The sequence below is a fragment of the Cyclopterus lumpus genome, chromosome 18 (assembly GCF_009769545.1).
Source record: "Cyclopterus lumpus isolate fCycLum1 chromosome 18, fCycLum1.pri, whole genome shotgun sequence".
Classification (NCBI taxonomy): Eukaryota; Metazoa; Chordata; class Actinopteri; order Perciformes; family Cyclopteridae; genus Cyclopterus; species Cyclopterus lumpus.
This window is the reverse complement of record NC_046983.1, coordinates 1,660,906-1,675,000: the sequence shown is the minus strand read 5'-3', so window position 1 is coordinate 1,675,000 and position 14,095 is coordinate 1,660,906. Positions and strand designations below refer to the sequence as shown.

At 34.9% G+C, this 14,095-nt stretch overlaps 1 protein-coding gene across 1 annotated transcript in view; it reads right to left on the bottom strand.

The window, feature by feature from the left end:
* otud4 (OTU deubiquitinase 4) overlaps positions 1-12,920 on the bottom strand; it is a 19,486-nt gene extending 6,566 nt beyond the window's left edge. The window contains exons 1-13 of the mRNA XM_034557715.1: positions 12,503-12,920; positions 11,007-11,090; positions 10,015-10,065; positions 8,866-8,912; positions 8,154-8,226; positions 7,344-7,425; positions 6,577-6,736; positions 2,683-2,725; positions 2,504-2,606; positions 2,060-2,124; positions 1,210-1,313; positions 925-1,019; positions 668-839 (exon numbers count right to left, since the gene is read on the bottom strand). Of these exons, the coding sequence (XP_034413606.1) occupies positions 668-839; positions 925-1,019; positions 1,210-1,313; positions 2,060-2,124; positions 2,504-2,606; positions 2,683-2,725; positions 6,577-6,736; positions 7,344-7,425; positions 8,154-8,226; positions 8,866-8,912; positions 10,015-10,065; positions 11,007-11,090; positions 12,503-12,643 (1,220 nt within the window). The 5' untranslated portion in view covers positions 12,644-12,920. The remainder of the gene's footprint in view (positions 1-667; positions 840-924; positions 1,020-1,209; positions 1,314-2,059; positions 2,125-2,503; positions 2,607-2,682; positions 2,726-6,576; positions 6,737-7,343; positions 7,426-8,153; positions 8,227-8,865; positions 8,913-10,014; positions 10,066-11,006; positions 11,091-12,502) is intronic.
* Between the last annotated feature and the right edge of the window lie 1,175 nt (positions 12,921-14,095).

Sequence of the window (14,095 nt, the reverse complement as noted above, 5' to 3'; positions counted from 1 at the left end):
AATATAGAAGATCAGAAATATTAAATAAAGTAAAGGAGAACAATTATTAAATAAGAAGACATATGAAATAAAAGATAAAACATAAAAAATATTTTTTTATTTTAATTTTATATCAAATTAAAAATATTTTTTTTAAAACATATAAAAATAAAAAAGCTGATAAAATAAAAAAGATAAAACATAAGATAAAATAAAATGAAAAACAAATATTAAATGAGATAAAATATAAAATAAGGTGAATGTGATATGAAAGATATTAAAAAGATAAGATAAAATATTAAATAAAAGCTGATAAAATAAATGTTGATCAAATATAAAAATGTAATTAAATTTGATAAAATATAAAAAGAGATGAGATCAAATAAGATGCAAGACAAAATAAAATATAGAATATAAAATAAGAGATGATATAAAATAAGAAACTAATATAAAATTAGATAAAATACATAAGATTTGAATCTTTTGATTCCCAAAGGAAATTCAAAAGATAACACAAGAAATAAAAAAATTAACATATATGAAAAATAGAGTAAGAAGTATTAAGTGTAAAAGAAGCAACACTGACACCAGTTTAATATATAAAATAAAATAAAACTACCAGGTGATTGACAGCAGGATGTTTTCATACTCCGCCTCCTACCTGCTAGAAGTATTCAAACACACTCACCTGACGGATTTGGCTGCTCCCTCCTCTACGGTGGCCTGCGGGGGCCACGAGTGCTGCTTCTGCACGCGCCCGGTGGCGCTCGGGGGCGCGGCCGGGGAAATGGGCGAGGAGGAGGATGAAGAAGCTGCGAGGTTCTTCCCCCGGCCTCTCCCTTTACCTCGCTCCTCCCACTCTGAGAGGGAGCAAGGATCATTATACAGCTTATGAGAGAGTGTGTGTGTGTGTGTGTGTGTGTGTGTGTGTGTGTGTGTGTGTACCTCCGTGTCCGTTGCTCAGCCTCTTGTCCCGGTTCACCACGGTGCTCCAGCTGTTTTCGTTGTTGGGGGGCCGGAGACTCCACAGGGGGACCTGTCTGCACACAGGAAGTACTGCACTCGAGTACACGGTTGAGGTATTTCTACTTTATTTTCATGTACTTCAATACATTCGTCTGACAGTTTGAGTTACCTTACAAATCAAGAGATATATATATATATATATATTTCCCACTGTGGTAATAGTACCTTTACTGAATACTACAGTATAGAGCTGGTGTGACTTACTTCCTGGTTCCCAATTCTTCTAAATAAACCGTCACCGGGCCGTTGTTGGGAGAAACCTCCTTGATGGTGGCGCTGAAGCTCCGCCCACCTGCGTCGAGACGAACCTACAGGTGACACACACACACACACACACACGTAACTCACATGTAACACACACACACACACACGTAACTCACATGTAACACACACACACACGTAACTCACACACACACACACACACGTAACTCACTCACACACACACTATGTAACTCACTCACACACACGTAACACACACACACACGTAACTCACACTCACACACACACAATGTAACTCACTCACACACACACACACACACACACGTAACTCACACTCACACACATAACTCACACTCACACACATAACTCACACACACACACACATAACTCACACTCACACACATAACTCACACACACACACACGTAACTCACACACACACACGTAACTCACACACACACACACACGTAACTCACTCACACACACACACACGTAACTCACTCACACACATGTAACTCTCTCACACACACACACACGTAACTCACTCACACACGTAACTCACACACACACACACACATGTAACTCTCTCACACACACACACACACACACACACACACACACACACACACACACACACACACACACACACACACACACACACACACACACACACACACACACACACACACACACACACACACACACACACACACACACACACACACACACACACACACACACACACACACACACACACACACACACACACACACACACACACACACACACACACACACACACACACACACACACACACACACACACACACACACACACCTGACAGCGGTCTCCGACGGTGAACTGCATCCCGGCAGCGATGCAATAATCCAACTTCTGTTGTGCTGAAAGAAAAACACAAATAAAAGTATTTATACACACTTTGCATCGTCTGTTGGAACGATGTATATATTGAGTTTGTTATTCATGTATATTGTATAATATATATATATATATATATATTCCATGCTATACTACGTTATATTACATTAATTATATTGTAATTACATTATGTTAATACATGCAACTGTTTTATTACATTTTGCGCTCAGATTACCTTTTTTATACGAAATGAAGCAAAAAATAAATATATAATAAAATATATAAATATAATGTATATAAATATAATATACACATCAGATACAAAATTATTATATAAATATATTATACAAAAATATAATATGTAAAATTATATAATATTTATATAATTAATTAATTATGAACCTCTCTTGGACTTCTGCCAGACGTCGTACTCCACATTCCTGAACAGTGTCGGGTTCAGTGAACGCCTCACTCTCTCAGGCAGGAGACGGCCCCGCCCACGGCCCTGAGGGGGAGGGACAGTTATCACCCCGTCATCAATACCTGATCAATACCTGATCAATACCTGATCGATAACTTACTCTCTGGTTGCTTTGTCTCGTCGTGTTCGTTACGTTTTCTACCCTGAAACATAAAAACACACATTTAATAATTAAATCTTCTAAATTAAAAAGAGGAATTCCACCTAAAGAGTAATGACACAGAATTTGGTGGAGCGTCACCGATATCAGTTATTGATCGTCTCCTACATGGTTATTGATCTACATGGTTATTGATCTACATGGTTATTGATCGTCTCCTACATGGTTATTGATCGTATCCTACATGGTTATTGATCGTATCCTACATGGTTATTGATCTACATGGTTATTGATCGTATCCTACATGGTTATTGATCGTCTCCTACATGGTTATTGATCGTATCCTACATGGTTATTGATCTACATGGTTATTGATCGTATCCTACATGGTTATTGATCATATCCTACATGGTTATTGATAGTCTTCTACATGGTTATTGATCATCTCCTACATGGTTATTGATCTACATGGTTATTGATCGTATCCTACATGGTTATTGATCGTATCCTACATGGTTATTGATAGTCTTCTACATGGTTATTGATCATCTCCTACATGGTTATTGATCTACATGGTTATTGATCGTATCCTACATGGTTATTGATCGTCTCCTACATGGTTATTGATCGTATCCTACATGGTTATTGATCTACATGGTTATTGATCGTCTCCTACATGGTTATTGATCGTATCCTACATGGTTATTGATCGTATCCTACATGGTTATTGATCGTATCCTACATGGTTATTGATCTACATGGTTATTGATCGTATCCTACATGGTTATTGATCATATCCTACATGGTTATTGATAGTCTTCTACATGGTTATTGATCATCTCCTACATGGTTATTGATCTACATGGTTATTGATCGTATCCTACATGGTTATTGATCGTATCCTACATGGTTATTGATAGTCTTCTACATGGTTATTGATCATCTCCTACATGGTTATTGATCTACATGGTTATTGATAGTCTCCTACATGGTTATTGATCGTATCCTACATGGTTATTGATAGTCTTCTACATGGTTATTGATCATCTCCTACATGGTTATTGATCATCTCCTACATGGTGATTGATCGTATCCTACATGGTTATTGATAGTCTCCTACATGGTTATTGATCGTCTCCTACATGGTTATTGATCGTCTCCTACATGGTTATTGATCGTCTCCTACATGGTTATTGATCGTATCCTACATGGTTATTGATCGTCTCCTACATGGTTATTGATCGTATCCTACATGGTTATTGATCGTATCCTACATGGTTATTGATAGTCTCCTACATGGTTATTGATCGTCTCCTACATGGTTATTGATCGTATCCTACATGGTTATTGATCATATCCTACATGGTTATTGATAGTCTTCTACATGGTTATTGATCATCTCCTACATGGTTATTGATCTACATGGTTATTGATCGTATCCTACATGGTTATTGATCGTATCCTACATGGTTATTGATAGTCTTCTACATGGTTATTGATCGTCTCCTACATGGTTATTGATCATCTCCTACATGGTGATTGATCGTCTCCTACATGGTTATTGATCGTATCCTACATGGTTATTGATCGTCTCCTACATGGTTATTGATCGTCTCCTACATGGTTATTGATCGTATCCTACATGGTTATTGATCGTCTCCTACATGGTTATTGATCGTCTCCTACATGGTTATTGATCGTCTCCTACATGGTTATTGATCTACATGGTTATTGATCGTCTCCTACATGGTTATTGATCGTATCCTACATGGTGATTGATCGTATCCTACATGGTTATTGATCGTCTCCTACATGGTTATTGATCGTATCCTACATGGTTATTGATCGTCTCCTACATGGTTATTGATCTACATGGTTATTGATCGTCTCCTACATGGTTATTGATCGTCTCCTACATGGTTATTGATCGTCTCCTACATGGTTATTGATCATCTCCTACATGGTTATTGATCGTCTCCTACATGGTGATTGATCGTATCCTACATGGTTATTGATCGTCTCCTACATGGTTATTGATCTACATGGTTATTGATCGTCTCCTACATGGTTATTGATCGTCTCCTACATGGTGATTGATCGTATCCTACATGGTTATTGATCGTCTCCTACATGGTGATTGATCGTATCCTACATGGTTATTGATCGTCTCCTACATGGTGATTGATCGTATCCTACATGGTTATTGATCGTCTCCTACATGGTTATTGATCGTCTCCTACATGGTTATTGATCGTCTCCTACATGGTTATTGATCGTCACCTACATGGTTATTGATCGTATCCTACACGGTTATTGATCTACATGGTTATTGATCGTCTCCTACATGGTGATTGATCGTATCCTACATGGTTATTGATCGTCTCCTACATGGTGATTGATCTACATGGTTATTGATCGTCTCCTACATGGTTATTGATCGTCTCCTACATGGTTATTGATCATCTCCTACATGGTTATTGATCTACATGGTTATTGATCGTCTCCTACATGGTTATTGATCGTCTCCTACATGGTTATTGATAGTCTCCTACATGGTTATTGATCGTATCCTACATGGTTATTGATCGTATCCTACACGGTTATTGATCTACATGGTTATTGATCGTCTCCTACATGGTTATTGATCGTCTCCTACATGGTTATTGATCGTCTCCTACATGGTTATTGATCGTCTCCTACATGGTTATTGATCGTATCCTACATGGTTATTGATCGTATCCTACATGGTTATTGATCTACATGGTTATTGATCGTATCCTACATGGTTATTGATCGTCTCCTACATGGTTATTGATCGTCTCCTACATGGTTATTGATAGTCTCCTACATGGTTATTGATCGTATCCTACATGGTTATTGATCGTATCCTACATGGTTATTGATCTACATGGTTATTGATCGTATCCTACATGGTTATTGATCGTCTCCTACATGGTTATTGATCGTATCCTACATGGTTATTGATAGTCTCCTACATGGTTATTGATAGTCTCCTACATGGTTATTGATCGTATCCTACATGGTTATTGATCGTATCCTACATGGTTATTGATCTACATGGTGATTGATCGTATCCTACATGGTTATTGATCGTCTCCTACATGGTTATTGATCGTCTCCTACATGGCTATTGATAGTCTCCTACATGGTTATTGATAGTCTCCTACATGGTTATTGATCGTCTCCTACATGGTTATTGATCGTATCCTACATGGTTATTGATCTACATGGTTATTGATCGTCTCCTACATGGTTATTGATCTACATGGTTATTGATCGTCTCCTGGTTATTGATCGTCTCCTACATGGTTATTGATCGTCTCCTGGTTATTGATCGTCTCCTACATGGTTATTGATCGTCTCCTACATGGTTATTGATCGTCTCCTACATGGTTATTGATCGTATCCTACATGGTTATTGATCTACATGGTTATTGATCGTCTCCTACATGGTTATTGATCGTCTCCTACATGGTTATTGATCGTATCCTACATGGTTATTGATCTACATGGTTATTGATCGTCTCCTACATGGTTATTGATCTACATGGTTATTGATCGTCTCCTGGTTATTGATCGTCTCCTACATGGTTATTGATCGTCTCCTGGTTATTGATCGTCTCCTACATGGTTATTGATCGTCTCCTACATGGTTATTGATCGTATCCTACATGGTTATTGATCTACATGGTTATTGATCGTCTCCTACATGGTTATTGATCGTCTCCTACATGGTTATTGATCTACATGGTTATTGATCGTCTCCTACATGGTTATTGATCGTCTCCTACATGGTTATTGATCGTATCCTACATGGTTATTGATCTACATGGTTATTGATCGTCTCCTACATGGTTATTGATCGTCTCCTACCACGGCTCCCCGGCCTCCAGGTCTGAGTCGTCGCTGCTGATGCAAGCGTTCATGCCGTCGTCGCTCAGGACGTCGGCGGGTCGGCTGGGCCGGTGGCACGAGCCCAGAGAACTCCGCTCCGCCTGGAACACGCCGTCGTACAGCAGCTCGTACAAGATGGCTGCCGTATTGATCACAAACAAATCACCAAATCGATCAATAAATATTTACTTTGGGGCTAAAGATCTACATTTGAGAGAAATGATTAGTTTACATGATTAACGTTTCCTTTAATTAAATACTTCTTTCTTTAAAGGGTTTGTAATAAAGTACTATGTGTAAAAGTACATAAAAAAATAAATAAAGATGTTTTAAAAAAGGACCTTATGTGTGTGTGAGTACCTTTTCACGCTTAGTAAGTATTCTTTCTTAAATTATAATATAATTTAGTCGACTGATTAATTCATTAAATTAATGAACTATTTTGATGGTTAAAGTCGTTTTATTATTTTAAAAATAAAATAGATATTTTAAAATAAATATATAAATATTTGCTGGATGAGCAGTACATTCACTCAAGAACATTGCAGAGGTACTTGTACATGAGTAACGTCATACTTCTACTTCATGTCCGCTGCAAAATATTACGACTGAATTACGAAAGAATTTAACAAAACGTAATCAAATAAATCCGGTCGCCTCGTTCCGATACACAAGACGTTATTGATGAGTTATTGATGAGTTATATTAGTTATAGTATTGTATGGATTATTGATCGGGTCACTCACACTGGCACAGGGCGGCGCCTCTGATGAAGCTGACGGGGTAAACGCTGTCGTAGTGATTCCCGTTCAGGAAACACAGCCGCACCTGAGAGAGAGAGACCTAATCAATAACATGTGATCGACTGGGAACATCAGCACATCTATAATTAAAAAGGCCTCAAACTGACGAGAGCCTCATAATCTATAGATCAATAGAAAAATAATCCACAACAATTTAGATAAAACGATCGTTTTAAGACAAAAAAGACAAATTAGCTGGATCCAGATGCTGAAACGTAAGAATGTTCTTTTGTAAGATAAGATCTATTTTTACATTATTATGTATTAAATAAGTATACGTTTTATGTATTCATTTAATTCATGGTTTTAATGTCTTTATCACCATTTTACGGGAATATGTATTAATATTTAAGCTCAATGTGACTTTAAAGTATTACAATATAAGTGATAGAATCATAATTATGTTTATTATAAACATTTTTCTACTGCAACATGCGCGTATCTGTGTACAAATGTGTGTATTTTCACTTTAACATCCATTTCCTCACAAACTAAAATACAAAGAAATAAAAAAAGAATTAACTTTCTTAAAAAGAGAAAATTCAGCTGATTCAGTAAGACAAATAAATACAGAAAAGTAATAATAATATTTAGATATATGACTATAAAAGATTTAATGAACTAGTCTAGACCCAACAGAAATTATTGTTATTTACAAGTAAATTATTGTTTTTGCAGGTAATTTGTTGTTATTTACAGGTACATTGTTGTTATTGTCACGATGGTGCATCTTTTACAAACAGGTTAGGTCACCTTGTCTTTGAAGTCGTTGTCTGTGATGTGGACGGCCGGTTTTCCAGGTTCCTGGAAGATCAGAAAATCTCTCCTGCAGAACGACGAAGAATAAAACAACGAGAAATACTCATTAATATATTAATATAAATATCACGAAGGAAAAACTTTATTATAAGTCTAATAATGTGTAATTATTGTATGAACGAGGAAGCAGACAATTTGGGGTAAAAACTTTTGGTACAATTTTATTTTGCTTCAAGGAGACTTTGAATAAGAACCGGTTTTGTTTTTATTATTTACAGGACCAGTTTAATTTAGATTTTAATATTTACAGAATAAGTTTTATTTTTATTACTTACAGGACCTGTTTTATTTAGATTATTTTAATATTTACAGAAGAAGTTTTATTTAGATTTATAGGACCAGTTTAATTTACATTATTTAAAAATGTACAGAAGCAGTTTTTTGGGGATTATTTACAGGACCAGACATCGATATATCATTTTATATTGTCCAATAACTGAAACGTACATTTATACACATCGTTATGTTTATGTAAGTTTCAAGTGAAGCGGAGAATATATTTTACTTCAAATTAAGTCAAAAGCAACTGCGTTTAAATAGATTATAAAGTTGTGCTTTACTGCAACACAATTTAAAATAACTTCATAATCGTATTAAAGCTCTAATGACTTCCTGTTTCAGCACCACAGAAGAAGAGAAGTCTTACTTGTATATGACGGACAGCGCGTTGATCTCCACCTCTCCCACCCATTGCTGGAGAAAACAACAATAATAACAACAATAATAATACAAATTAATGATAAAGAACCCATTGCTGGAGATAATAATACTAATAATTATAATAATAATACAAATTAATGATAAAGAACCCATTGCTGGAGATAATAATACTAATAATAATAATAATAATAATAATAATAGACATTATGGATAAAGAACCCATTGCTGGAGATAATAATAATAATAATAATAATAATAATAATAATACAAATTAATGATAAAGAACCCATTGCTGGAGATAATACAAATAATAATAATAATAATAATAATAATAATAATAATAATAATCGACATTAATGATAAAGAACCCATTGCTGGAGATAATACAAATAATAATAATAATAATAATAGACATTATGGATAAAGAACCCATTGTTGGAGATAATAATAATAATAATAATAATAATAATAATAATAATCGACATTATGGATAAAGAACCCATTGCTGGAGATAATAATAATAATAATAATAATAATAATAATAATAGACATTATGATAAAGAACCCATTGCTGAGATAATAATAATAATAATAATCGACATTAATGATAAAGAACCCATTGCTGGAGATAATACAAATAATAATAATAATAATAATAATAGACATTATGATAAAGAACCCATTGCTGAGATAATAATAATAATCGACATTAATGATAAAGAACCCATTGCTGGAGATAATACAAATAATAATAATAATAATAATAATAATAATAATAATAATAATAGACATTATGATAAAGAACCCATTGCTGAGATAATAATAATAATAATAATCGACATTAATGATAAAGAACCCATTGCTGGAGATAATACAAATAATAATAATAATAATAATAATAATAATAATAGACATTATGGATAAAGAACCCATTGTTGGAGATAATAATAATAATAATAATAATAATAGACATTATGGATAAAGAACCCATTGCTGGAGATAATAATAATACAAATTAATGATAAAGAACTCATTGCTGGAGATAATAATAATAATAATAATAATAATAATAATAATAATAACAGACATTATTGATAAAGAACTCGCTGTGAGCGGATCAATAACTCTTCGTTACCTGCGGGTCCTGAAGCTTGAAGAGATAATCCTCAAAGTCGCCTTCAATGAACTGAAACACACAGAAGTCCATTTTTAAGATTTCACTTCAAGAAAGATTAAGTGACAATAAATAAAACACAGAAATACAAAATAAATTAAATAGTTTGTTGCCGATTTAAAATCTTTATATTTTCAAATTTTTCTACTATTGTTTCATTTGTAAAAGTCACTGCACTTATTTTCTGATTTTGACATTTTAAAAGTGTGGTTTTAATTGTAAACAAGACGAGAAAACAATTAATAAATAATAATAAACAATAAAAATAAATAACTATATTTATTGTACACTAAAAGCTTCAGCCGTTTCAGGACGTCAACACTTTGTTGGTTTTGGTCTTTTTATGGGATTTGTTGACAAGAAAATATAAAATAAAACTAGACGGATCATTTATATAATAAAGTAAATAAATAAATAATGTATTTATTATGAGATGCATCTATTGAGCATTTAACTGGAACAAAATGACACTTTTATGTAAATGATTACAGGAAATATTATTGTGCAAAGAGTTTGTTTTGTTGATTCAAATCTTTCCTACATTTACAGAAGCTCTTTTAAAAAGTATTGATGTTTTGTTGAGAAAATAAAAAAGTGTATGAAATACTTTTCATGGTTTTAACTAATAATTATTAGTTTTATTATTAGGATTAATTTATTGTTTTGTTTGATAAAATGTCAAAAAACTGCAAAATAAAATCCAAAACTCAGATTTATTGAATTATTTGTTTCATTTCCTCTGAATTATATTCAGAGGAAATCATTTATATTCAGAGGAAATGAAACTTGGCGGAGATAAAAATCTAAATACGGAAAATAACTCTGGATCTAAATATTATTATTACAACGCGTGTGTGCTTCTTATTTAGACAAAACAACAACAGATCTCACTGCAGATAAACAAACATAACTTAATATTCACACAACAGTGAAATGACAGCAGGGGAACCCACCGCCTCGTAGCTCCCTCGGTTCTCCTGCAGGAACTCCACACACTTGGCCCGCACTTTGGTGTGGAGGCTTTGGCAGTGCAGCACCTAGACAGGGTCAAAGGTCAAAGGTCAACGAATAAGATGAGGTTTCCTTCTCGAGGATACACCAGCGGTGCCCTGCAGAGCATGTTCTAGAAGTTTATGAAACATTTAGACCTGAAACTGAGCTTCATCGGCAGTAAATTATGGGAAAATATCCCAAAATGTTTTAGCAACGTTTTGTACAAATGTTGTGCATTATTCCACGAACATGTCACATTTGGATTATTTAGCTACGACAGGATATTTGAGGATTTTATTTTATTTATTTATTTATTACAAAAGAGTTCGATAGTTACATGTCATTTAGCTGACGCTTTTATTTTATTTTATTTATTTATTTATTACAAAAGAGTTCGATAATTATATGTCATTTAGCTGACGCTTTTATTTTATTTTATTTATTTATTACAAAAGAGTTTGATAATTACATGTCATTTAGCTGACGCTTTTATTTTATTTTATTTATTTATTTATTACAAAAGAGTTCGATAATTACATGTCATTTAGCTGACGCTTTTATTTAATTTAATTTAATTTATTTATTACAAAAGAGTTTGATAATTACATGTCATTTAGCTGACGCTTTTATTTAATTTTATTTTATTTATTTATTACAAAAGAGTTTGATAATTACATGTCATCTAGCTGACGCTTTTATTTTATTTATTTATTTATTTATTACAAAAGAGTTTGATAATTACATGTCATTTAGCTGACGCTTTTATTTTATTTTATTTATTTATTTATTACAAAAGAGTTTGATAATTACATGTCATTTAGCTGACGCTTTTATTTTATTTATTTATTTATTACAAAAGAGTTCGATAATTCTCGCTGTTGCGTCATAAATACTTTTAGTGTCCCTTTTTCTTTATAAATTGTGTTTTTTTCTGTCTTCGTTTTTTTCTCTGCGGTTGCCAGTAACGTTTTAAGTTTAAATGTATTTTCTTATTGACAATTTCTGAAATTGTACACGTGCAATTGTGGACAAGAAAATATAAAGACGGATTATTTATATAATAAAGTAAATCGATAAATAAAGTATTTATTATTAATCGTATCTATTGAGCATTTAACTGGAACAAAATTACACTTGTATGTAACTTATTGTTGACTAAAGAACTTTTATAAAAGTAAAACCCTTTAATAATATGCTAATGTGTTATATTTGTATATATCTATACATTAAAAACACTCCTTCCTCCGTCGCATGCAGCAGCTCCTTGTAAAGGCGGCTGCTGTGCGCGTGCGACGCTCGTCTTGCACTCGGCTGACATTACAGCTCGCGAGCGCAGCGCACGAGCGCAGCGACGGGACCAAGCCTAGATCGCGTCACGTGTCTCGTGTGTTTTCTTCTTCTTCTTCTTCTTCGTCCCACCAGGAAGTGAGTAGTAAACTCCTCGCTCTCTTTTTACCTGCTCCGCGACCGCCCTGAACAGGCACGAGCCGTCTTTGGCGATCCTCTTCCGATGCAGCCCCATCGTCTTCAGGTAGTCGTCCATTAGCCTCTCGGCTCCCTTCTCCTCGCTGCTCTTCGCGCTCGCGCCGCCGTCCATGCTGCCGAAGCTGGTTAACTGACGCGACCCGCGCGCGTCTTAACGGCTAGAATCTGTGACGCGTTAATATACCGGAGAGCGTTAACTGCGTGTACACGCGACGGGAATGGGGGGCGGCGGCGGCCACTGACACGTCGGCGCGTTGTTTCGTTTCCCAGGAAGCTCGTTCCACTCCCCGACTGTCTGAAAGTGAAAGCAGCAGCCGTCAAACTTTAGCTCGCAGCTAGCGACACGCCTCTTCCGGTTGTTCGGATTCAAGTTAGGCGGGGCGCGTCACAGCACTTCCTGTTGATCAACAAAGTAAGAGTCTAAATGTTAAAAACATTTTAAACAGTGGTGGAAGATGTACTTCAATATCTTACTTAAGTACATATTGTATTACAAGTAAAAGTACATATAAATAATCATATACATTTATGTTAATTGTATTTTGTATCAATAATCTAAATCTGCAAAGTAACGAAAGCTGTAAAATAAATGTCATTATTAAAACAATACAATATTGGTTGTGAAATGTAGTAGAGTAGAAGTATGATGCACATTTTGTTTGCAATGCTCAAGTTACGTACAATTATCTCAAATTGTATTTAAGTACATTAATTGAGTACATTTACCTTGTTTAAGTTCATCAATGTTTATAACAATATATTATAATAAACGACCTCCAGAATAAAAGACAGTTACTATTTGAGAGTGTAAATACAAAAAAAACTCCATGAAAAAAATAAACCACGTTCAATACAAATTACAGCGTTTTGTCACGTTTCTTTTCAAAATAAAACTTCCTGTCAGAATCCCGGAATGTCCTATTAAAATAAAAGCCTCGCCTACACGCAGCATTGGCATGAGGACTGCATTCATATTGAACGAAACAAAAAAAAAGACGTGTGTTTTTTCAACCGTGTGTGTGCGCGTGCGTGAAAGAAATCCCGTGAAAACCCCGAGCTCCACGTGGTGGGTCACAGGGGGAACAACAACACCGCAGGACGCTTCGTCACGTGACGGGAACCGGAAATAGCACCGTAAAAAAAAAATAATAAAGATGCAGAAGAAGTGTTTGTACTTTGTCTGGTATTTTGGTATTTAATAATCAGATTTAGGTTATTTGTGTGTTTTAGTCTCAGAAATGTTTATGTATTTGTCAACATTTACAAATAAAAGCATTTTAAGAAGAAACATCCATCCATCCATCCATTTTCAATACCGCTTATCCTCATTAGGGTCGCGGGGCGCTGGAGCCTATCCCAGCTGACATAGGGCGAAGGCAGGGGACACCCTGGACAGGCCGCCAGTCCATCGAGGGCACATGTAGGGACATACAACCATTCACTCTCACATTCACACCTATGGGACATTTAGAGATCAATTAACCTGCAGCATGTCTTTGGACTGTGGGAAGAAGCCGGAGAGCCCGGAGAGAACCCACGCTGCCACGGGGAGAACATGCAAACT